Source organism: Anneissia japonica, unplaced genomic scaffold (genome assembly GCF_011630105.1).
Source record: "Anneissia japonica isolate Jap-2015-1 unplaced genomic scaffold, ASM1163010v1 scaffold287762_len338049_cov154, whole genome shotgun sequence".
NCBI lineage: Eukaryota > Metazoa > Echinodermata > Crinoidea > Comatulida > Comatulidae > Anneissia > Anneissia japonica.
This window is the reverse complement of record NW_022736333.1, coordinates 243581-271425: the sequence shown is the minus strand read 5'-3', so window position 1 is coordinate 271425 and position 27845 is coordinate 243581. Positions and strand designations below refer to the sequence as shown.

Sequence of the window (27845 nt, the reverse complement as noted above, 5' to 3'; positions counted from 1 at the left end):
TACGAGGCGTTAACGAGTTGTGCGAGGTATAGGCTGAGATTTGTGGAGTACAATTCAAAAAACAACTATAGGTCTAATAATGAATTATTGTGATGTTAAATAGACAATGTTAGCTATCAAGGAGCGACGTTGTTTTTCACTGGGACCTTCGTCCCTTCAAGGCTAGGCCTATACCATCCTAGCTAGTCTAGGCCTAGAGTAGGATAAGGCTAGCGCAACATGCGGACGTTGGTACGTGTAGGTTAGTCTACAAACGTCTCCTAAAGTATTTGATTTTACCCGGCAGAACGAAAGAAGGAAACTCCGCTTTTCAGTCGTCTTAGGCCCTTGTTTTTTGACAATGACCTTTCAGAGGTCAAATTGCTGTCAAGAATATAAATTGGCTGCTTCGCAGCAATTAGCTTGTAGCGTATTCGAAATTCGAACTATGAAAAACAAATAAGATAAACTTAAAACAGTCATTAATTTAGTCTTTTTGCATGTACGGTACTTTTAAAATCATTCAAGAGATTTTTGCTTTTCTCCTCTTTTTGAATTTCACTTTTGTGTAAGTAATATTGCGATAAATTATTGTGAGTGGAAATAATACCGTCTAATACTCAGTGGCGGCTCCAGGAAAGCAAATTAGAGGGGGACAGGGAGGGACTTGCACGTTGGGAAAGTATCACCTCAGTCCCACCATGGTTGGGGCTTAGGAAAGAAAATTTATGATTATGACACCTCTAGACTGCCGGAAATGGCACTCTCAGACCTAAATTCTAATTATAATTTTCCTTTGTTTTTTTTCCATTTTTTTTAAATAATTTTGAAAAAATTAGGGTCGGCTAGGCCCCACTTGAATCTGCCACTGATTATTATGGCGTCATTGCGAGACTGCGTCAACGTAACACTGGAGTTTGTAAACTTTTGGTAGGCTTATCACTTAATCGAAATAGGTAGACATCATATCCGTGTTAAAGGCTGAAATTAGAAAAAACAGTAATCCTATGTAGGCCTATGTAGATAATATTAAACACTAGTATATACGTACGGGTCATAATAATATACAAAAAGAATAAATCATTTATAGTAGAAATTGTGCACTTTTGAGTTTGTAAAAATATTGGCCTAACAAGGATACATGCTTTCAATTTTAACAACGTTCAGTACATTGTTTTCACAATAAATTTAGCCTCTGATAGTCGTTGCACCCATAAAATCGATCTAGTGGGTTTCTGAGATGGTTACGAAATGTTTAAACAATTGCGTTTTTACTAAAATGTAAAGGAGGGAAAAACAAAAAGCAACAAAAAAGAGGATATTATTGATCCATAAACAATCAACTAATACATTGAAAGGAAGTGTTTTGTAAGGGCTGATCTGAAACTTCCAATTGATGTTGATTGTTGAATATCCACAGTAATTTCTTCCCATAGTCTTGGAAAAGCAACAAATGCAGAATTTAAAAAGATATTACTTTTTGCATTCCAATGGATCAGTCTACCCTTACACCTTTCACTAAAATTATTGATCAAAGGAAGATGGGCAAAAGCCGTTGATAATTTTATAGCCTAAAATTAATTTTTGTAATTTAAAAGTATCTTCTATAGTAAGAATGTTTAAAGATTTTAGCCTATAATGATAAGATGTTTCCCAATTACCATGCACATATCTTGTTTATATACTGGTATCAGCTAATTTTGTCTGTCCACCACAGGGATGTATTGACCAGCACGTCATGACCAGCTGGGTATGCACCTGCTTGTCTCAAACGATGTGAGTTAAGTGCACAAGAGCCTATGTTTACCGTACTCGCGCGAATAAGCGCCCGGGCGCTTAAAATGTTTTTGGCTATTTTTGAGGGGTGCTTATTCGAACGGGGCGCTTATTCAAACGGTGCGCTTATGAAAACCGAGTGGAAATTGAGGGGACGCTTATGGGAATAGATGAAAATTGAAGGGATGCTTATAGGCAATTGGAAAGTTCAAGGGGTACTTTTTTTTTTTGAATAACAAATGGTTTTGGTGAAGAAAAGGTAATCGTCAAGAGAGCATGGCTTATGACAAAATGTTGGTGGTACTTATACAACAGCAGATGAAATTAGTGGTGGTGTTGGTGGTGGTGGTGAACGTGTTGGTCATCTGCCAATTCAGATTAGCAAGATCGTTGCAAGGTTTCTTGCTTAGATACGAGAGTGATGAGGTCAATTTATTTTTGTTGACTGAAAATGGCCATAGAGTATTTTAATTTTTAGATATTAAATACTGTAGTTCTAAATCCAAAAAGGGAACAATAAAACAAGAACGGGATTCTAAAGATGCAACAAAACTGAAAACCATGTTAAACTTAATGGAGACTGATAGACCAACAGATGGATAGATGGACTGACCGACCGACAATGCGAAGATAGATGCGAATAGCTGATACAGAAAATTAAGTTGCTGATGTACTGTACTGTATGATTGATTTTTTTTAGGAATTGAGAGGCGCTTATTCAAAATTGAGGGGGCGCTTAAGACAATCTTCATATTAGGAGGGGCGCTTATTCAAAAACGGGGCGCTTATTCACGTGAGTGTATACGGTACACTGGTTTATAGTTCTTATCCAAAAAGAACAGTGGACGAGTGTGCTGCTAGACCTTGGCGCCGACATTATAGCTGCAGGATGGTCAATTGACTCTTCAATATATACAAAAAAAATGAAATACCAACAGAGATCACAGCTCAGTGGGCACTATGTATGTGCTGAACTGTGGTGATCCTTTGGTATGCGGGCTAAAATACAAGTATAATAAAGTCGGAAGAGACGTTTAAGCCGTTGTTGTTGTTAAAGAACGCAGTTCTCCCCCACCCTCTCCACTAGAGCTTGGTGATATTATGGCTGCAGGACGGTCAACTGACTCTGTTCAACATATTTTAAAAATTAAGGAAATAACTTACCCCAGAAAGACATAAAAATGGCAAAGAATACTGTTCCTTCGTGATCAAACAGATACGCCATCTATAATTAACAAATTTGAAGATCATACAATTTTTATTCACAAACTATTATTACATATTTTATTTCAAAGATTGCCCAACAGTGGGTAACCCACCACTTACAGTATGAAATTATCATTTTTTGCAATTATAATAGTATCAGATTGGATTTGACAATATTACCTTCAACAATCAAATTGAAAACACAAAAACAGAATGAACAACAACCACAATTATTACATACAAGGTAAAAACATTATAGGGTAACTGGGAACGTATTTTGAATAAAGCCTACCCACTTGCCCGAACACCGCCCGTGTTTTTTTTACGGTCGGACAAGAATTTTAGGGACCACTTGTCCGTGCAAGCACTTTTAGAAAAGGCTACTTCTCACCATGTAATGTGTAATGCTTTTACAGTACTTATAAAAAGTCCGAATCTTGACAATGTACAGCATATTTTATTGACAAATTGTCGGCGCACAAAGAGATATCAAACAGAAAACTGACTATGCCATGGTTACGCACGACACTGCGTGCATCAAGTTAGAGTCCCTAACTCTAAAATGAGTAACTCAGGCTTACTCAATATAAAATTTATTTTCTGCAGTAAAGATTGAAAATGAATTCTTAATTGTTAAAGCCCCATTCCCGGCAAAATTTCAATTTTTAAGAAAAATCTAATTTTTGTGTAATGTTATAAAGATTTATAAATATAATACGGAATGGCTAGTTTAACTAAATTTAGACATTCCTAAGAATGAAAAAAATGTAAAATAAGACTGAAATTTGATTTTTTGTGTTCCACACAAAAAATAAATGCTGTCTCTTATACACATCTAGATGTGTATAAGAGACAGGTGTACATGTTTGACATGAATAAATATTTTTCCATGATTTATAATAATTGGAGTAATGCAAATGCATATTTTCTAAAAAAAGTCATTTTTAGTGAAATTTTGCCGGGAATGGGGCTTTAAATGTTAGCCAGATCTGTCATATGTGTACAAACTATACCTACAGCAGGTACACATTTTCGCACGATACCTTGTTAGCCATCAGCCGTCTGGGCCTGATTCACGTGGGCTGTTTACAATAAAAATTCACACTGGTCTAGTCTATAAATACCAGACATATTTAAAGACTTTGGGCGCACAGCCATTAGTTGATTAGTTGAGTTGGACATGAAATATCGGGACTTTGTTGGTGTTAAATGTTAACTAGTTATATTATGATATTATTCTGTTCATCATCATAGTTTGTTGCCCTCTAGAGAGAGGAAAAGTGAGACGACATGGGGAGGAGAAGGTGAAAGGAGATGTAGGGAATCTTGGATAGGCTTGGCGTATTGAATAAAATTGTTTCTAACAATATTTACATGGAAGTTAAAGTTGTTTGTGTCTCCAATGTATTAACACAAAAATATGGTGTCTGAAGGAACCTCTTGCTAACTCTTATCAGCTAAGGAAATACAGTTGTAACGAACACTAGCCTAGGCCTAGAAGAATTGAAAATGGCTACCACGTCTACCTCAAGCTAGGCAGCATCATCGGGTACCGGCGGTGGAGATGGAGCAGCGTCAGCTAGCCAGGTACGAATACCCCTGCCACCCAGAATTAATCTGAAAGGGGATCTCAAATCTAACTGGATAGTATTTCGTGAGTTATAGGAATCATATGAACTGCTAACTAATTTGCAAGCAAAGCCTATGAAAATCAGAGTGGCCACATTGAAAACGGTGTTAGGCCCCGAAGCGCTTGAATTGCAAAGCGGATTCTCCTTTCCCAGTGAAGCGAGTCAACAGAATATTGATGACATTATTAAAGCATGGGAGTCATACTGTCAGGGACAAACAAATGTGATATTTGAGAGATATCACTTTCATACCACTAGCCAACAGGATGATGAATCTTTCGAAAATTTCTTAGTTCTGTGGTAAAATACATAAGTATGGGCGGAAATATTGTCCAGCTTCAGATGCAATTTGTCGAAAATGTAGGCTAAAAGGCCATTTTGAGCTGAAATGTTGTAATAATGGAAAAAATAAGTACCCTTTTAAAAACCAAAAATCTAAAGGAATGCACAAAGGTGTCAAAATGATTGATGATACATATGATGATGATAATGATTTGGGTAATTACGAATGACCATTGATGTTGAACACACTGTAAACAAAGTTACTCAGAGTAATCATAGGTCCAAAATCCTATCAAATATGTAACATTTCAGGTAGACAGTGGGGCCTCCTGCAACATTATCAACAAAAATTTGGTTTCCTCAAACACAGAGATTATTGCAGTAGAAAGAGAGTTGAGGGGCTACACGGGGCAATCTGTTACAGCTGTAGGTAAATGTAAGCTCATGGTTCAAAACCCCAAAAATAATAAGCAGTACTTAGTACATTTTTATGTTGTAAACGATTGTAATCTAATGCCTATTCTGTAGAGCCCAACAAATGAATCTTATTACAGTTTTCATCATGAAACTTTATCGACAATAAGGTTGATAAAGCGATGTTGCCAAAACAACGTTGTGCTTAATAAAGACAAGTTTCAATACAAAGATAGCTCTATTAAATTTATTGGACATATATTGACACCTGAAGGGCTAAAGGTTGACCCATCCAAAGTTGATGTCATACATAATATGCTCTCTCCAGAATCGCTAGCCGATGTACAGAGACTGGTTGGAATGGTCAATTTCCTTGCAAAATTTGTACCGCATTTATCAGATAAACTAGAACCGCTATGCCGTCTTACTCTTAAAGGTCAACCATGAAAATGGACCTTCAAATTTAGTGAAGCATTCAACAAAATCAAGCGCACACTGACTACAGCCCCCGTATTAAAGTATTTTGATAAAACTCAGCCAGTTGAGGGGCAAGGTGACGCATCCAAATTTGGACTAGGCCTCTCATTCAAAATGAGTAACCTGTAATCTGGACAAGTAGGAAAATGACTTCAGCCGAGCGCAACTACTCCCAAATAGAGAAGGAATTACTCGCACTAGTATCTGGGTTAGAACGAAATCGTTACTACACATATGGCCAAACGATAAAACTGTGGACAGACCACAAACCACTAGTTTCCATCAGTAGGAAGCCCCTTGGAACAGCCCCAAAAAGACTTCAACAACTACACCAATATGATGTCGAAATTCACTATAAACCGGGGTCACAAATGTACCTCCACTTGATCTAAGCCATTGGAGAAATGATTTCCAATTCTCACTTGATGAATTTGTTTTTGTTTTTTTTAGTCCTATTTAAGTGTTTCCTTAACAGGATACAGATACCTTTATTGTCAAAAATACAAGCACAATTATGAAATTTTCCTTCCTTATTGTGAATAAATACACTCCAGTACAAAAATAAAAATAAATATGTAACAAAGCACAAACAGTATCGTAAAAAAACAATTCTAACTACATGAATTCCACTTACAACATAGATTATCTTGAATTTTCTCTTATTAAATACAATAATTGCTGAACGGCAGACAAGAGTTCCTAAATTTTCCGGTTTTAATATTTGGCATTCTAATTCTCCCAGATTTATTAACCATTATTTCAAGTGGTTATTAATAATAGTGTAGTTTTATATAGCGCACAAATCCATCTAATATTAAGATGCTCAGGGCGCTTGAAATGTGGACTAGGAACCCGATCAATGACTTTCTTCGCCCCTAAGGGTCCCTTCGTGTCTGTGCTACCCGGTAACCCGGTACCAGCAACTCTCGTCGTCCACCACAGGGGCTGTCTGTTCCAGTACACCGGGGTATCCCCCTACTCGTCTCGAAGGATGTACAGGGTTCTTTATAGTGCACACAAGCCATTGTATACACTGGGCCTACGGTTTATAGTCCTTATCCGAGAAGACTTGTTCTACCACCAGAACCATAGGCGAGCGTGCCGTTCGAACCAACGCCGATATTATGGCTATAGCTTGCGGCGCCCCTGCTAACCGCTCGGCCATTCGACTCACCAATCAACGAAAGCACCAATCAACGAAAGAATCAATATGCTGTTTATGTTTATCAACATGTTATTATCTTGAATAACCAAACAAGACAGGTGTCAGCATATTTTATGTAAGAACAACTGTCATATGGGTGATATAAAATCGCTTTAATAAAGTGACAAAAGAACGGGCGATAAACTGCATCCTTGTGGAGCACTGATATGTGGAGACCTTAATAAACTGTCTGTTAAAAGCTTATGTTCTGGTAACAGATTAAAGCAAATTGTGAAAGCACCCACAAGAGGATGCAACATTTTAGATGTTGTCATCACCAACTTGCATGACTCTTACCAAAATCCCTTAATCACTGCACCAATTGGGCGCAGTGATCACAACGTGATTTCACTAACCCCTAAGTGTTTCAAAAGTAATAACTATATCGAAGTCAGAACTGTTAGACCAATTCCTGAATCTAAATTAATTCATTTTGGCAGATGGGCCCAGGACAGAACATGGGATGAAATTCTAATTGAACCTAATATCCAAAGAAAGGCTGACATTTTTATAACATGTTGCAGGCTGCTATTGATAAATACCTCCCTACAAAATTACTTAAATGTCATAATAGTGATAAGCCCTGGATAAATGCTAGAATTAAGAAATTGATAAAGTTTCGACAAAGAGCATTTAAGGCTTGTAATGTATCCCGTAGAAAAAAGCTGAGAAACTTAATTATTTATGAAATTAGAAAGGCCAAAGAAAATTTTAACGCCAGGAAGGTCAGACCACTACGTCAGTCTGACCCCAGGAGGTGGCATAGAGCGGTACATATAGCGGCCAACATAACAAAGAAAGATCCAACTATAACTAAACCTAATATCAATCCTGATGATTGTTTAGCTGCTGCTAATGCTATTAATGCTCATTTAGCCAGCTTCTCCCAACTACAGGAGCCTATATGTATTGATCATCTCCCAGCATACCTACCTAGCTCTATGCCACCTCCTCAATTTGAACCCTGGGAAATATATAATGATTTGAGAAGGATTAATATTAACAAGTCTGGAGGACCTGATAACATTCCTCCTAAGATCTTACAAGAATGTGCTTTTGAGCTCAGCATTCCCATTACAGATATTATCAATGCTTCATTGGCGCAAGCAAAGGTTCCTTCTCAGTGGACAAAGGCCAATGTCGTCCCTGTACCAAAGCAATACCCGGCTACCATTGACAAATTGCATCCTGTCTCTCTAACGCCAACATTAGCAAAAATTGCTGAAAGCAGAGTGGCAAAAATTGTTACTGATAAGATAGCTAGTAGTTTAGACAGTCGACAATATGGCAATCAGAAGGGTGTATCAACCACTCATTGTTTACCACCATATCATGAGTGCCTTGGAGATGCCGGCCAATATCAGCACTCTGGTGTTGACTGACCTCTCCAAGGCTTTTGATATGGTGGATCACACCATTGCTTTTGAGAAGCTTTTGCAAATGAATGTACCTCCTGAAATAGTTCAGTGGATAGTCGGCTTTATCTCCCAAAGGTCTCAGCGTGTTATTTATAAAGGGGCGTTATCTGAATGGGCTACCCTCACAGGTGGGGTTCCTCAGGGAACCCTATTAGCAGTGTTAATCTTCTTAATTTATGTCAATGACTCTTTACAAAATGTTGAAAATATGGGAGCTGATGCCTGGAAGTATGTTGACGACCAAACCATCTAAATTTGGTGAACCTGGTAATTTGCAAGCAGTCCTTGACAACCTTTACAACTGGACCAAAAGTAATAAACTTAAGCTCAACCCTTCCAAATGCCAGGTGATTAGATTTTACTTTGGTCGTCGACCACTTCCAGACATCAGCCTCCACATCTCTAATGAAAATCTTCCTGTTGTAAATTCTGTTAAGTTATTGGGGGTGGTCTTTGATAACGACCTCAAATGGTCAAGTAATCCTGATGCTATCATTGCCAAAGCAAATTGTAAACTTTTTATTTTGTGCTCGTTGAGGAGAGCTGGTTTCAATTGTGATGAACTCCTAACGATCTACAGGAGTTATGTACGGCCTGTTCTTGAGTATGCTGCGCCTCTGTGGCACCCAGGCTTAACTAAACAACAGAGCATGGCGATTGAGCGTACCCAAACGCGAGTTTGTCGGTGCATTTTAGCCGATAAGTTTATTAGTTATAGTGATGCCCTTTTGCAGCTAGGACTGGAGAGACTGTCTGACCGTAGGGTCTCACTATGTACAAAATTTGCTAAAAAAGCAGTACAATCTAATAGATTTCATAATTGGTTTCCAATTAATGATGCATGTCACACCATGACACTACGCACTAATAAGCCATATAAAGAATATATATGTTTTTAGAGACTCAATTGTTTAATTTCTCTTGAATTTTTAATATGTAATACGTCTTTGTAATTTTCAAGGTATTAATGTAAATTTAATTTTTTTTTTTTTTTATGATGAAATTATATGTTTTTAGAGACTCAATTGTTTAATTTCTCTTGAATTTTTAATATGTAATACGTCTTTGTAATTTTCAAGGTATTAATGTAAATTTAATTTTTTTTTTTTTTTATGATGAAATTATATGTTTTTAGAGACTCAATTGTTTAATTTCTCTTGAATTTTTAATATGTAATACGTCTTTGTAATTTTTAAGGTATTAATGTAAATTTTAATGTTTAATATTGCTCTACTTTAATAATGATTTGTAAATTTTTAATGGCCAATATTTGTAATAATTTTTCAGTCTCTCAATTCAGCTTATGCTGCAATAGACTGTTTACTGTAGTTTGTGCGATTCTTTTTTGCAATAAATATACCTAAATATATATAACCAGTATTAGATAGTTTAGGCTCTGAAATATCATTAAAACATACTGTTTGTGACCTGTTAGTTAAAAATTCTGATATCCATATATTAAAAACTGGGTTAACATTGATCTCTGTAAGTTTTTTCATCAGTAAATAGGGCTGTATTGTACTGAAGGCTGATAAGAAATCCAGAAACAAGATTCTGGCACAAGTTGCCTTTCCCTCCAAATGCTTAATGACCTTATGAGTAAGTACTATTGTATATAGTACAATTTTCTACTCAGCTTTGTTAAGTTTTCCTCTCAAAATATGGTTTCATAAAACAAAAACAAATAGTATTAAAATACAAATTACATTTAAGGATGATTAGTTAAATAAAACAACCTACCTCTGCAGGAGAACATGTATCTGATAAGTTCCAGTACGGGCACCCAATCTGCTCATCACACAACGGACACATTAGATACATATCACCACTTTCACAAATTTCTTTACTAAGAAAAATTACACAAATTAATAAAGACTACATCACTAAGATATTATTAGTATACATTTGATAATTAGTTAATAACAACATTCCATTGGTCAATTCAACCTGGTGAGGGGTGCAATAGTTTCTACTACTTCCCAGTGCATGCAAAATTTACCCAAAATAGACTACCGCATCCCTGCCTATGTGAACCTATGCAAACTGCGTAATTGTACTCTCACAGATCGTAATGGCTAACGTAGAAGGACAGTTTGCTGTTTAACATGGTATTATTTTATTAAAGCAGTGAATTCTACTTCACACATTATTGAATGATTGGACTACATCCCTCTTCTTCAACACCTCAGCAAGTAGAATTCACTACTTCATCTCAAACCATGTTGTATTTGTATACTGTACTCCTTCATGAATCTTTCATGGTCTAAGATGTCCACGATATTGCAATTTTGATCTCTTGAGTATGCTGATCATGACCTTTGTTTTCATTCCTTTCAGTTAGCCATTCTTGTTCTGTATATGGTCTAGGTTTCGACGCCATATTAACATCAAACACCAGGGTGTAACAAAGGATTATATAAGGGTCAATGCTCCTCGATGTTAGTAAAAATGTAAATTATTAACAAAAATTAAATGAAAATGTGTAATTTTTGTACAAACAAAACCATATTACGAGGCATTGAAGGTCTCCTTGGAGGAAATTGTAGTGAAAATCCTGTACTTACGCTGGGATATTGTTGCCTATCGTTACGATACCATACAGGAATACAAGCACTCCAACAACAGATGCTGGCAGCAACCATGCTGTGTAGAAGCCTAAAATGGTGGCATTTTCAAACATACGTTATTTCTCTTAAATGATAACTGGCAACATTTTTTATAACTACAAAACTGATTATTTTGGAAATAATATTTCTTTACCATTAATGCATGGAATTGTCTTGTTTAATTGCTGCATTCATCTACACAAAAGTTTTGCAATGGTCTAGACACAAGTCACCAGCAAGTATTTTAGTCATATGATTACAATTTCACTAACCAATACTCTTCCCCTACCCCTGGAAAATTTATTTCCAAGATGCCTGGAAATGTATTTAGGATCTGCATTCTTTTAATAAAAGATTACTCGCAGTTCAGGTAGTCCAAACGCACCTTTCATGAGCTTGAAGTGTTTACGCACGGAGCTTTGTGTACGTGTCCTTTGAACTTTAAATATGACAGTACTTCATAAAACAACATATTCACAGTGTTGATGCAGGGCTGGTTGGTATACATGATGTTACAATATTTTAAGTACAGATGAAGAATGTTTAGTAGACAGCTACAAAGGTCACAAATATATACAGTACACATATTTTATATTAATGTAGGCAATACATTTAGGCATGTGATTCGCATCCTTAGCGCGAGACCTTTAATGCAAGAGAATTGGTAGGTTTGCATAGTTTGTAACTAATAAATCAAAACAACATTATACCTAGCCAAGCAAAGTAAATGGCAATCTTTTCTCCAAAGTATTCTCTGATATGATCCAGAGGTTGATACTTGTTCCAGCATCCCCATCGTCCCCAGTACTCATGCAGTATTTGCCGCTTATTTAAAGTATCCTCACTCACATAATGTTCAGGCTTCTCGTATGGACCCTATAAATGTTCAATACCATTATTAAAAGCTGCAAAATATCTTCTATTGTCATGGGCATCCCCCTAATTTTCCAAGTGGGGGATCATCCTATCAGATGTTCCCCCTCACTTTTCTATATTTAAAACCCCACTTTTCAAAGCAAGTGGAAAGAACAACAAGTATGAATGATTCATATATTTTCTCTGTTCACTTGTGCTCTGTTTACAGTGCGCAGTGCATATTTCAGGATTAAACCGAGTAAAACATGCAATTGTTTGAACACTTTGCATCTCTCAGTAACCACCCCATCTATTTTAAGGGTTCAAACAGTTATCAAGAATTTCCCCGGGTAAAGTCCCAGCATGGAGGTATTCAGGGTCTGAGGATTGGGAAAGTCGGCCTAGGTCGGTAAATTTAACAAATGCTCAAAAAATAAAGGAATTGTCTCCGAATTCTGCCGACTTGAAACTCTTAAAATTGCTTACAACAGACATTGGTCGCCATTTGAATACAAAGCCCAATCTTGTAAATTATTTTGTTGTTTACTGTCACTAAAAATAAGCAGCTCGCTAACTGCGGCTAAAAATAGACAACACCGCGGTCCGTCCCTGAAAAGACCTGCCCAGTGGGCTGATCGGATTGTTAATTCACAGCGTGATGACTCAGGTGTTTCCACAGAGATTCGCTGCTAAAAATAACTTGTTACATCATGCAAGACTGATTTCTTTGCTCGAATATTGTTTTGATAGGCTATTGAATCGTAGGTAAAAACCACCTCGCAAAACGATCGTCATTTTCGTCTGTTCATACACTAGGCCTATGGAATCCCCGGGTATAATTCGGGCCCCCCACCCCCAAAATCGTGACAGTTTCGCATTCTTGGGGATGGGATTATACCCGGGGAACAATGGACTAATATTCCCTTCATCACACTGGCAAGTAGTGGATACTTCTTGCATTTTTTTTATTCTAAAAATATGGACGTCCAGATTTTTTGGCGTTTTTGACATCAGAAATCAGGAGGTTGGCATGTATGAAATTATTTATGTGTATTATTTTTCTCCCAACATCATTTGATGGATAATTCTCACAAATGTATGTATCTAGTCCACAATACGGGCTCAAGATACTACTTCTTTCAACTATATACATCACTACAATATTATGCACATATAAATCAAGCTTACATCATGCAGGGGATAGGCAGCACTAAACACCTCCTCATCAACAAGACGATCAATACCAATTTCAGCTCGTTTCCTTTTGCCGTAAGTGGCAGTCTGCAGAATCTCATTGACAATAGCAGACCGCTCAGTGTTTGAAAAGAAATGATCCTTGTTTTCTCCTCCCAGAAACCTACAATTTTAATTTACACAAATACATTTTTTGTTATTGGTCATATAAACTGCTACAACTTCACATACAATTTGTAGGTCAAACATGCTTAATTGAGTTCATGCATACATTTTATGGGTCCTACATGCTGCTACAAGTTAACATACACATTTTACAAATCATACACATGGTACTACAAGTTTACAAACACACTTTATGGGTCATATATGCTTAGTTGACACACATTTTATGGGTCATACATGCTGATGTTCACAAACATTTTATGAGTCATACATGTTAAGTTGACACATTGGGTCATGCATGCTAAGTTGACACACATTTTATGGGTCATACATGCTGATGTTCACACACATTTTATGAGTCATACATGTTAAGTTGACACATTGGGTCATACATGCTAAGTTGACACACATTTTATGGGTCATACATGCAGATGTTCACACACATTTTATGAGTCATACATGTTAAGTTGACACATTGGGTCATACATGCTAAGTTGACACACATTTCATGGGTCATACATGCTGATGTTCACACACATTTTCTGAATCATACTCAATACACAACAAAAAAAATTTGTGCATACAAACTGATAAAATTACTACCTACAGCTCACATCATACACATTCACATTCACTAAGTTACATAATATAGTCAATAGACTGAATCAGTCATCTAAGTTGCTGGGTTATCCAACCAGAAGAAACATGAGTGGTACATAGTTTTTGACATAAATTTACAAAAATGTATGTACTATACTGCCCCTCCCCCCTCCCATGGCAAAAGGGCATAAATGACATTTTTGGCGAAATTAAGTTATATAGTCTTAGTGGGATAGTATTATGCTTTATGTATACATGTTAAAGCAAGTTAACTTAATTTTGAGATATTCAAAACCTCTCAGTGGTTTTAACATACAAGATTTCGGTGACAGTTATTGACTAATTCGGTCTATTGTCATACAAAAACTGAAAAGTTAAACTTAGATGTACTGTGAAAATAATGAAATGGTATAATACTGTAAGCACTCAGAAGATGAAATTTAAAAAATACACACATGCATTAGCACAACTGCACACAGAGTTTGCATGTTTTTTTAATACAGGTCTCCCTTCAATTAAAATACCACTTTTGGGATCAGGGTTTTCATGGTCCTTGCAGCCTTGTAATTTAATTAGAAAAAAATTATTATAATAAAAGAGGCATTCATTTGGGGCCTCATAACAGTGGTGTTCAATTGGAGGTGGTCTTTAATTGGAGGGGTCTTTAATTAGAAGAAGACCTGTACAATTAAGAGTCATTAATATGCAATAACAAAATGATAAAATTAACCTAAATATATACTGCTGGTGTTGGACTATTAGTCCAACACCAGCAGTATATATTTAGGTTTAATTTTATAGATTAAATCTCAAACAATTGAATATTCAAGGCCTACAGTATTTGAAATGCTTCTTTACACCATAGTAAATAAAGTTACTTAAATCAGCATGTACTTCATACTTTGAAATAAGTACATGGAGCATATAACGGAATTTTACTTTTTAGTAATGTGTATTTATTAATTTTATTGTGCATCAATATGGAAACAGAAATTAGCATACTGTGTGTCTTGTTAAAGGCAAGACATCTTTTTGAGGGTCCCAAATGATCAGCTTCTGCTGGATGGTTCACCCTCATTAAATATGGTTCAAATAAATAATAAAATAAATAAATCTTTGGACAATTCCTGTAGTGAAAGGCTTAAAGGATGCTTTTAAAGTAGAATGCAGAAAGCAGACCTATTCCACTTACAAGAACAATCTAGCCAAAACTACCAGTAACTATACTGTGCATAACTAAATTAAAACCAGAAATATTTCCTATTAAAAAAAAAACGGCACAACATTTTTACCTTATTTAATTTGTTTTTACAGGCAATTCCAAATTTATCTGTGTGAATTTTGTTATTTACTTAAACTTAAATTAAATTCCAAAGGGTATAGCGAAATTTAAATTACCGTATTTACAATTGTGAATAAATTAATTCAAAAGGGTATTTTTGTTTACTGTAATTCGGTTTTCATTGCCATAAATTAATTCCAAAAGGTTTAGCCTATATACCCTAGTAGCCAGACTAGGTTTTGTATGCACATTGAGGTCCAGAGAATTTGACTTTGACAGAAATTGGTTTAGGGTGGTCCAAGAATCATTTTTGGCTTGGTAACACATTTTCAAAATGTGGCAAAAGGTCAGGGTCAAATGTTATAACTATAGGGTCGTCATATCTTCACAACCACTGGTGGTAGAGAGTTAATTTTGGTGTCAATATGTTCGGAATATTAATGTTTCTATTTGGTCTAATAGAAAAGTTTGCTAGAAAATGACCGGAAATGCTGTTTTTGACCGTTGACATGTTTCAAATGTCATATTTATTGAGTCCTTATTATCTCCACAACCACTGGTGGTAGAGAGTTAATTTTGGTGCCAATTTGTTAGGAATACTCATGTTTCTATTTGCTCTAATAGAACATTTTATTAAAATATGACCGGAAAAGCCGTTTCTGACCTTCGACATGTTTAAAGGTCATAGCCACATAATCCTCATATCTCCACAACCACTGTGGTAGAGAGTTAATTTTGGTACCAATTTGTTCGAAACATTCGCGTTTCTATTTGGAATTATAGAAAAGTTTGCTAAAAAATGACCGGAAATGCTGTTCTGACCTTTGACATGTTTCAATGCATATGCATCCCTACACATACTGGTTGTAGAGACTTGATAAAGATCTCAAATTATTCATTTACACTTGTTTCTGTTTATAGGATTCGATTATTTTTAAAACAAATATGCCGATATTTATCATTGACCCAAGTCGCATGGTTTAATTTCATCGAATTTTGTCAGAAGACAATTTCACTTACAAGAAATATAATAAATCAAATCAAGTCGGTCTAATTGAATGTATGATACAAAAGCGACCTGAACTGCACCTCCAACTAAGAGTTCAGTGGATTTTTATCTCTGTAACTACTATACTGCTAATTTAGTTTAATTATATAATCAATTAAAGCAAATAGGCGTTTCATATCTGTAACTACTAGATGTAGACACTAATCAATTTGACACTATATACTATGTATATATATATATATATATATTTAAGGGGAAACTCTTTTGTCTATGATTTCCCCTTAACGTCGCTTTAGTTTCCCCTTAGCGACACTACTTTCGCCTTATGGTACTGTTTTTACTGGACGAAAGTCTCAGCATGTTGACGCCAAATCAATCTTAAATCAATCACATCTCTTCATTTTTTACTTTGTCTTCCCTTGTTTGTTTTGTCATCCATGGGGGACTACATTGAAAACCTTAAGATGTTTCATCATCAGCTAATGCAGATCCATGCTGGACGAAAGTCTCAGCATGTTGACGCCAAATCAATCTTGTATCAATCACATCTCTTCATCTTTATACTTTGTCTTCCCTTGTTTGTTTTGCCATCCATGGGGGACTCCATCCTATTACTGCTTTTTGTTTTAAGAGGCTTAATACTTATCTACAATTTATTTATATGCCATGAAAATGCTTGCTTCATAGCCTCAGCCACTTGACAGCCTGTCAAAAATGCAATTTGGTTATCTATGTACATGGCCGCCCAAGAACTCCTGCTAACTACAAGTTCAAAAACTAGAATGAAAACCACTGAGCCAAACCGCATTTTTACCATTATTGTTATTATTATTAATAATAATAATAAAATTAATTATTAATAATTATTTTTAATATTATTTTATTTATTTCTATTCATTCCCCTTCCCCACTAGCTTGGCTAAGCCCTTCTCTACTTACTACTGCTGTCAGTGTGTGGCTATTTACGGGTCAATAGAGCATGGGTAACATACGGTATTTCGACAATACTAAAAGTTAACCCTAACCCTCTTCAGTGTACGGCACCGTATCTCTCGACACAATGAATATGGAATAAATAGCCTGGCTCTACTACGGTACTTGGCTTGGCCTACTACTTGAGTAGTAGGCCCTAGGCCTCTGAGGTTGTGTCGTCAGTTTCTGTGGTTATTTTTTATCGGCATAAGCTTACGTCCGCAGGTACGACAATAGAGCCAAATTTAATTACAATTCTCCATGACAAACCCTGATGAACTGTAAAGATAGCCAAAATAGAGGCTCTTCGAACCCGAATTCTTACTATTTTCCATCTATAACCTGATCGCTTTAGCTGAGTTGCTCAACTGTTTGAATAAGCGCCCTATCATGTGATGTTTTTTTTTTTAGCAAGCCAATAATCCAATCAATCCTGGAACTGCAGGTTGCCTGACTTGAGCTGTAGAGTAGATTCAAATATTCTTCTTACAATAGGCCTATGTCAATTTCAAAATAAGGATATTTCTCCTAGACAAGAGCTCTCTGCACAGTATTTTTCCAACTCTCCTCTCCTTACATTTGGCAATGAATCAGCCGGGAATGACAATTCATACTTTTAGAACGTTCTCATTTGAGTTTGCAACAAAACTCTGCAATGATCCTGCTAATCCCAATCGTTAAATGACCAACAAGCTTACCACCACCGCCACTAATTTCATCTGCTGTTATGTAAATGCCCACAGTAGTCTTGCCACGAGCCATGACAATTACCTTTTCTGCACCAGAACCATTCGTTTATCTTCTGTTGCAAGAAGTCCTTATATAATCTTTTTTCTTTCAAAAAGCCTCATAAGCACCCCTCAATTTTCATCTATTTCCATAAGCGACTCCTCAATTTCCACTCGTGTTTTCCTAAGCGCCCGTTTGAATAAGCGCCCTGTTTTAAATAAGAACCCTCAAAAAGTGCCAAAATATTTTATGCGCTCCGGCCCACTCACGGAAGTATGGTACGTTAAAAGAATTGTTTAAATAATGTGTGAGCTGTCTCCTTATAATTCATTCTGATAAATTACTCCAACAATGTAGTCTATGTCTAAGGCAGTCTTCAGAAAAGAGAAGGGAATTGTATCCAACTTCACTGCACTGCCCATAATTCACTATTAAAAGAACTTGACTGGAAACAGCAGGTCTTTACAATTAATCACTGTTACTGCAATACTATATTGTAGGCACACAGGTGCCTTATAACTAGAGTATCTGAACATTCTACAATGTTTAACAGTGTTATTCACAATAATATTTAGTCTTGCAATGATTTTTCAATATATTTTAAAACTTCATAATTTGCCTAACACATTTAAAGATGATTTCTTTGTTAATTACAAATCCTTAAACATATTCCAACACTACAATAATTCATAGTTCACCTCTGGTCCCATTTGCTATTAAAGAAGGCCCTTGCCATTCATCACCTTAAATGTAAATTAAACCATGGTTCATGATTAAACTGTGGTCTCAAAGCATCAAGACCAGTTGGCTGAGAGGTTGTTCCTGCTTCTTGTGCTGAAGACCCTGGCTAATACCTGGCCAGCGTTTGGTTTTAACTGGAGTCTGATCGCCTGGCTTTTCGCATAACCCTCATGTTGAGAGTTAGATGGGTCAAGGACAATGTTTGTATCCGTTTATGTCCGCTATATGTTGTAGTTATGTTGGGTATCGTTGCACTGCGGCTGCCGCGGGTCCCTATGGGCGCAGCCCAAGTAACCGATTTCTAATTGAATGAGTTAAGAACTAATAAAGAATTATTATTATTGATTGCCTCTCTCATATTCACCATTGTTGTACTAGCTGTATTAATCCCCTCATTTGTGTATTGCAACATTTTTTTTTTTTTAATCAGCGTCAAAGTTTTCTAATTCCTGAAGATGACCCAATAAAGGTCGAAACGTTAAATCATAGCCTCCCTCTCTTTACTCAGATTAGCGTTCATTCTATGTTAATGAGATATCACTGGTGTGTTCACACAAACCATAATTTTAGAGCTACTGTATCATACAATATGAAGCTAATGAGTTTGTACCTTGTGGGACTTTGTCAATTGAGGAAAAAATGCATGCACATTGCTCTTGTATAAAGTTCAGACTAATGGGATTTTGTGAAATTATGGAATATTAACAATGTTTTTTAAGGATTCACATTACAAAAACACACACACAGATCCTATTAAAAAAAAAATATGGTATAATGATTAATTTTTGCCTTTTATTTTTGTGGAGATATAAATCAAAGCACTTTAAACAATGATAGTATAATTTCCGCATGTCTAGCTGTCTATCCTGGAAATTTTGCTCACTTCATTTGGGCAGAGATGGGTACCCACTCTACAACAACATGCTACTACAACATTTTGAGTGACTTAGAAACGAATTTTGAGAGCCAAGGAACTGTACCCATTTTATAAATCAATGGAAAGTATTGCTTAATTGCTTATAATATATAATGCATAGATAGAACCTTAAACTGGCCGGCAGAATTCTTAAAATAAAAATAAAATATTAATAAAATTAAATTAAATAAAAGAAAATAAAACCGGAGCCTTGCACGCGTCAACGTTCCTATGCATGATGCATGACTTTATCAGAAAATATAAGGTTGGGTCAAATTGTGTGGTTGTTTTAACTTGAACAATTCAGAGGGGAGTGAGTTTTTATGGTCCAAAATAGTGATTTTCGTCCACATTGGTTATGTTATTTAATAAGCAAATTACAGTTAGTAGAATCATTAAAAAAAAAAATTAAAAAAAATTTTATTGTTTTAAATTTTGTAGGCCTAGGTATACAGTTATTTTCATTTTGTAATTTGGAACGATAACAGGGGTGGGGGAGCTGGCATGGCCTACTAGACAACAATATATTAAACCACCTTAACAGGCGTCAACATTCCTATGCTGAATAATAGAGAAGTTATATGACTGAATTTTATACACGAAATATTAAATTTGAAAACATATTTAGGCCGTTTGCTGTGTTAGCGAAAATGTAGGCCTACTGTATGGCCTAATTAAAACATCAACTGTGATACTTTTATTAATATGGATTGTTATTAACTTACGCAGTTACGTATTCAGGGAGGCGCAGATTCCCTCCTCCCCCTCCCCCCACCACTTTGTACACAGTTTTAATACAAATTCTTTCCTTAAATCACTCAGACTCAGTATTATAGTGATCAACAAAACTTATGAAGTAATCAGTTTGGGTCAAATGTCTGTGTAAAAAAAAAAAAAAAAAATTTAGGACAAAAATAAAATTACAGTAATATAACAATATTTGGTTTTATTTGAAAATTATTTTTTACTGTACTAAATGCAGTATCAATAAACACAACACTTTGTTATGTTAGTGATCTTTGCACTAGTATGTTAATGACGCCTTGATATTTTCTAAAAGGGCAATGTGGGCCAGTCTGACAAGATTGAGTGCAATGGGAATAAAGTGATGGATGGCTATTTAGAAAACTAATCCCAAGGGTACCATTAGGCATGTCAGAAAATTTTACCTGAAGATGTCTACACACACACACACACACACACACACACACACACACACACACACGCAAAAAAGTGAATACAATAGTTCCTATTGCATTACATGCATAAGAACTAAAAATGCAGAAAGAGCTGTCCTTATCAGATAAAAAAAAATGCTGTGTGCAGTTCTGTTAGATGAATATGAGCACCTTGAAGTGACATTATTTACTATTATTTAAATTATGTAAATCAGAGAAAACTTAATTTTGTTGAAAACTATTTCATAATTGTAGGATTGACAGTATTAACAAAAGGATAAATTTCAAGAAGTCATCACTGTAAATGCAATGTGCCAAACGTACTGGCAAAACACACTTGGGATAATATTAAAATTCATCAAACAGCCTTAAATGTCTTGAGTATGAATGCAGATAAGAACATAAATAACACTGGTTCTTCTATAAACAAATCACTATTAAAATATGGTGAGTATGGCTATATGGTTAGCTTAGAAAAAAATATAATGAAAATTAGAGTGTTACAGTACAATCAATAACAGCTAGTTGCACAAGTAAGAAGGAATTATCATAGTATTTAGCAATAATCCAACTCCTTAAATCATCATCATCATCTCTTACAACCAAATATTGAAAAAAAAATATACAAATGTGACTATCATAAAAACACATGGTTAAAAACTGCTGTGAGTGAATGAAATGGATGGACATGGCAAAAACAAAAAAATAAACTATTTCTCTCTTTCAAAAAAAAAATATCCAATGCAATGTTAAGTTGAAAGTTCACTAAGCATTTTTACTATGGTAATGATGATAGATTTTAACTGGGGATTAAATACGAAGTAAAGAATTAGCAGGCACTATGCAAAATACTACAAATTAGACAACAGTGTAGCAAGTGATATGGAATTAGCAGGTACATGATAACAATTTACCAACAGCATGCTGGTGTGAAAGCATTTCCAGTACCTTGGAAGTTGTGACAACAACAACAAATGAATCATTGTTGAAGCTGAAATCAATGCAGTAACAAAATAATCCACATATGCAGATAGAAATTCTATAAAACGTGTCATAACCAATAACTGCACAAAAGATTTGATCATAAAATCAATTCACTGTAAAGAGAAATTTCAAAATGGCATTACTGTATGCAATGCCAAACATACAGGCAAAATACAGGAAGGTATTACAGTATTACAATTCATCGAATAAGCCTTAAATGTATTTTAGGTAAAACATTATTATCAAAATTATATTAATTAAAAGTGAATATTCATAGTGTGAATAACATAGTATTAAATACAATTTAATGCACAATACTTATGTTTTCATTATTAAATGATATTCAGCAAAATGCTTAATGTCAACTAGTATTACAGAATTTTAAGTAAATAACTTATTAATATTAACATGATAATAATAATTATAGAAGATGATGAACATGAACTTACTTGTCAAGCTTTGATCGTTTGAATGGGCAGGTGAAGTAGTCAAGGGGCTGGTTAGGAACTGTCTGTGCCATCATGTTGGGAATGTGAAAAAAATTCAACACCTTGGATGACCAGTTTGAGCTTGGATTGGGATGTGCCTGTGATTATCAAAAATTCAGAAGTACTGTAACAACTTACTGATGTTTCAATTTGATCTAATTATTTTTTTTTCTATTTTATTCTTTTTGGCGAGAAAATACCACAATACATTAAAATCGAGCAAAACAAAATACAGAACTAATTTCCAGGAAAAATAACATGGCCAAAATTACAAGAAAACTCAAATCAGTGCCAAGGAGCCACTGTTACCCAAAAAGGATGTGCTATTCCATACAAAATATGAATGAGTAAAAAAAAGATTATAAACACCTTAGGGACCAAAAAAAGTGTCCCCTGAATAGGGGTATCAGAATAGGAATACCCCTATTCAGGGGACAACTAACCAAAAACATAAAATTGTCCCCTTAATTAGGGTTTTTGGTATATAACGATGACATACATTCTCTATAATATTATCTTTATTGATATAAGAATCAGTTACAGTAGAATAAGAACTAATTTATAGCAATAATTTGCAATGGAAATACAATTCATTCATAAAATAAAACCGGAAGAAATGTAATTAAAATAACAATAGTTTATATGTTCCTAATATATTTCATTAAGCAAATATTCTTTTTTTATTGAGCTTTCTATTAAATGATCAAATAATTCCATATGGTTTCAAATAGTATAATGTGATTAATATGTTTGTAATGTGTATGTGAAATGTCCTAAAATGGTAAACAAATACTGGTTTATTTACAAATAACAACAATCACTAGGGCTTTCTATAAGATAAATGTAGCATGAAAAGAGTAAATGTGTTTTGATATGGATTAGAATCCTGTATGAAATACACAAAAAACATAGAAAAAGAAATCCCCCATTGTTAAGGGTCAAAATCGACAAGATTCATTTACAAAGTTCAGTAGGCCTATACTGATATTCACTCATACATTAAGGGAAAAAAATACTGGTTTATTGCTCAAAAGGTGTCAAAATGTAAAATTGAATAAATTTTTGTTATTTTTAGAGTGCTGTAGATATTGTGATACAATGAAAAAAAAATAATTGTCCCCTTAATATGGGTTATTTGACCATTTGGCACACTCAGAAAGTGTCCCTGTCTCCTTAATTGGGATTGGCTGTAGTGTTAAAAGATATATTGCTCCTCGTTCATGGAAAAGTGACCCCTTAACAGGGGTGTCCCCTGAATAGGTATGTCCCAAAGGAAGTTCTATAGTAATTTCTAATTTTACTTTTAAAAAAACAAGACATGAGCAAAACAACAAAAAAGTTCCTACTGTAAGGTCTGCTGGGAGACTATGCCAAGTTCAGACAAATTGTGTTGGGATAAAGTATCTTGAAGTGTCATTCTGACATTTTAAGTGTATGATTGTAAATAACTCATGATGATGGTTATTAATAATCAATGTTTTGAAATTAATACTATTATTTATTAGGAAAATTAATAAGGATATTACAGACATTTACTAGTAAAACTATAAAATAATATCTAAATGAAGTCTGTCAAAAGATTTGAAGTGCCATATCTTGCCACATTTAATAATAAGAATAATAATAGTGTAGTTTTATACAGCGCATATATCCATATGCAAGATGCTCAGGGCGCTTGAAATGTGGACTAGGAACTCGATCAATGACTTTCTTCGCCCCTAAGAGTCCCTTCGTGTCTGTGCTACCCGGTAACCCGGTACCAGCAACTCTCGTCATCCACCACAGGGGCTGTCTGTTCCAGCACACCGGGGTCTGTTCCAGTACACCGGGGTATCCCCCTACTCGTCTCGAAGGATGTACTGGGTTCTTTATAGTGCACACGAGCCATTGTATATACGCTGGGCCTACGGTTTATAGTCCTTATCCGAGAAGACTTGTTCTACCACCAGAACCATAGGCGAGCGTGCCGTCCGAACCAACGCCGATATTATGGCTATAGCTTGCGGCGCCCCTGCTAACCGCTTGGCCAATCGACTCACTTTGTATGTATGTTCCAGGAGTTTTTGATCTCGAATAAACCAAGTTGAATGTCTCTGTATTTTCTCAATTTAATATTTTTGACCTATACAAAATGGGTACCAAACATGGCAACAATATTGGATGTGGCATCTTCGACCAACAAAAAAATAGATTAATAATGTTTTGTAATATCACTTCATCGATTGGGGTATAAATACACCTGAAGACAAAGGTGCTATCCGCATACTGGAAAGGCATCGAATCAAGAAGGTGTTAGTGTAGGTCGTTTTTATATATCTTAAAAAGTAAGGTCATTCACATAGCACCGCAAGAGCAACACAACCCTAAAAAATCAGATCAACACATAAAGTGGAGACACAACAATATATTCTAAAACTAAATCATTTCACTTTCACTTTTATATCAGCAGCACACATCAAAATGATGGTGCGTTCACTTACAATTTACGAAAGAAACATACTGTACAACATCAAAAGACTAAGAAAAAAAATTAATCTAAACGGAAATACGAGATGAACAAAAAGATTTACAAATTAATACAGTATGGTACAAAAAATGTTACAAATGATAACAAGAACAAAAAAAAATGTTGTTTCTTACAGTACTCTATCTATAACACCTTCTGATATTATTAATATTATTCTTATTATTTCTATGATTATTATTTTTATTATTATTATTATTATTATTATCTTATTACTCTAATTTTTACCCTCGCCTCTCAGAAGAAGTGAAGAGCATTGCAGTAGCGCACATCAGTGTGCGTATTCATGTCCTCTCCCGGGCACATAACTCAAACACTACTGGACCGATTTACTTCTAATTTTCACACATTGACAATGTTACACCTACCTTGGTCCTCCTTAAATTAGGTGCTGATCGGAAGATGCAGTTTTTGGAATTATTATATTTTGTGCCTGCAACAGACAGAGCCATCTCGAGAGGATCATTTAAACTCGTTTGGATAGGCTGAGTCAACATGAACAAATCGACTGTGGCCAGAGTAGGGGGTGTGTCAAATTCTGGCCAATGAACTGGAAGCGGTCCAGGCGGAGTGCAAACACGACTGACTGACGGGCTTGTCACGCCAGGCGTATTATGCTAGGCCTCATTTGGCTAGGCCGAACCGACTCAAGCTGAGCGATCGTAGGCCATTATTTTTTCAGTACACAGATATTGCGCAACAGGGCAAAGGTTTGTAATCTCAGATTATCTTATTATTGTTACTGTCATTATCACCGTATTATTAGGTTATAAGGTAATTGTTCTTACAATTGTTTTTATCGTGATCATTATTGTTATTAATATTATCACCATCACCATCATTATCAATTAATAAATTAATTAATATTTTTAATATTAAATAAATTGTTAATAATAACTCCCCTCCCCCACAAAAACCCCCCTACCCCAACAAATCCTCTCCTTCCCCAATCTAATAAACTCTCACTCCAGAGCCTCATTTGGAATCAACCCCTCTCAAAGTAACGCCTGGAGGACGCGGAATATCATGTTTTTTTGGCGTCATCTGTGTATAACCACACCTATTTTAATCTCCAAACTGTTTCCAAAATGTTAGTTTTATCTATTTTGAAACATTGACATTATATTTGCAAACATTAAAATAAAGAAATTTCAACTTTATCGGGCGATTATACAACAAACAACTATAAATACATGTATTCTCCAGAAAAACTCTCATCAAAACAACGTATTACCTAGGGAAATCCCCATTTTTTTCGCGTAGACGTCTGTATGTTATTTTCTGCGTTAAATTTCTGACCGTGTGGGTTTCACCAGTCATTTTAGTTTATTCAAATTTAAATATTAATTTAATATACTAGAAAATAGTGAGCACATTAATTTATCTATTATTCAATCAATAATAAAAACCGATAATGACTCAAAATATTCTAGGCCTAACTAGCCATTATTACTACTCAGTACTCATGACCTGCTACTCTAGCAAATCACGCAACAACATCCATCACGCAAACATAACCCAGAACCATGTGATACAAAGTGCACGCATTGGCAGATAACGTATTCCATTCTACTGTTAAATTACAGTAAAAGTAAGTATTACAACTTCAAGAAAACTCATGTTTTATAGTGCACATTATTTTCACATGTTTTTATTCTGAAATTATAACAGTAAACACTGCATAGCAGTATCATTCTTTCTATAACATTACTAGCCTCCCAGCAACAAGACGCCGTGCAAGAGTTTACAACCATGTGCGTTTTGTGACGATGCTCGTGAAGCTACTCACATGACTTCGAGGGAAAAAGTGTTTGTTATTGTTTTTAGCGAAGTGGGTTCAAACATGTACAATGTGTTTCAAACATTGTTTATGAATAAACGTAATGTGAAAATATTTATTTAAGCAACCTAAACCATTGCTTGAATGTCGTAGGAATCATTTGTCGCACAATAGTGAGTATAATTACAATACTAAACAGCAAACCTAGGCTAATTAATTGGGGTAGCCTGGGCCTAACCTGACAATTTTCGCCTCCGCGGTCTGCGATCTAGAATTTTTTAGAAGGTTGATGACCAGTGTCCAGTGTATAGGCTGCACCCTGAATTTCGTGGTTGAAATTGCGTATAAAATTTGGGGCTTTATACACTAGAATATATTGTAGTTTTAGTTGCAAAATTTGATAGATTTTGATTATGGACAAAGTTTCAAAATACAATTTTTGTCATTAGCTTTCGTTTTAGTTGCCTGGTAAATCAAGAAGCGCGGCTAGTTGCTCTCCTGAAAGCGTGTCCAGGAGCGCGATCGCTCTCGCGCTCCTTAAAAATGATGGACCGATCATGCTGAAAATTTGACCATTGAACTTTACTCTCATTATCTTTCTATCAGGACAAAAAGAGTGAGGGTCCTTTATCCAGTGGCTTTCTCAAAAGACTGTGCTACATGTCATATCATACCATTTCGTCTTCATTTCAACACTGACAGACAAAAAATGAAAAACAGAAAAGTAAAAATGCTAGCCAACGCCAGATGAGACTGCTCCTTAAGCCTGCTTAAGCCTACTGTCTGAGAGTTCTCCAAAGTGCCGCTAGCAACAAAATAATATACATTAGAAACTTTGTGACAGAAGTGGACTTTAATTGCCATTCATTTTGGGGGTTTTGACTCTAATGATCACTATGTGACATTTAGACCCGAAGCTGTGAAGTTGTCACTGGTTCTACGTATTAGTTAGACTGAAAACGGCCCAATTGTTTGCCACCATGACGTGTACAACTGCATAGAGAAATTTTACAATTTTTTATCATCCAATGCTGATAAGACATTGCTAATATGAGTAATTGCTCATGATAATTGAAGTGTTAATCCTATAATCCTATTACTGGCTATAGGCAGTGTAGATCATTAGCCATTGAAAACGTCATCTCATAAAGTGTTGTAGTCTGAATTTTAGTTAAAATAATTTATGCTTTAAGTGATAGGGGCCTATTAGAACCAGACATTATTTCTAATTTCTTCAGTTTACAGTATAATCGATCACAGTTTAAACAATAAAGATGAGAACAGACCCAGTGCGTAGCGACGGCTGCGCCCTAGGCCAACATTCCTGAGTGTGTAATTCGCGAACCCTGGTGGACCTCACTATAGACCGACTGCCAAAGAATATTATAGGCCATTATTTTTTCAGTACACAGATATTGCGCAACGGGGCAAAGGT

General features: G+C 35.4%; 1 protein-coding gene across 3 annotated transcripts in view; it reads right to left on the bottom strand.

The window, feature by feature from the left end:
- LOC117116744 (anoctamin-7-like) overlaps positions 1-27845 on the bottom strand; it is a 63614-nt gene that overhangs the window by 15583 nt on the left and 20186 nt on the right. For 2 of the 3 annotated variants that reach the window (XM_033260836.1, XM_033260837.1), the window contains exons 4-9: positions 22068-22204; positions 13037-13205; positions 11704-11869; positions 10952-11042; positions 10128-10233; positions 2920-2980 (exon numbers count right to left, since the gene is read on the bottom strand). In XM_033260836.1, coding sequence (XP_033116727.1) covers positions 2920-2980; positions 10128-10233; positions 10952-11042; positions 11704-11869; positions 13037-13205; positions 22068-22204 — 730 coding nt within the window. Of the gene's footprint in view, positions 1-2919; positions 2981-10127; positions 10234-10951; positions 11043-11703; positions 11870-13036; positions 13206-21582; positions 21717-22067; positions 22205-27845 lie in introns of those variants that run through there. The other variant, XM_033260839.1, reaches the window with a different exon arrangement.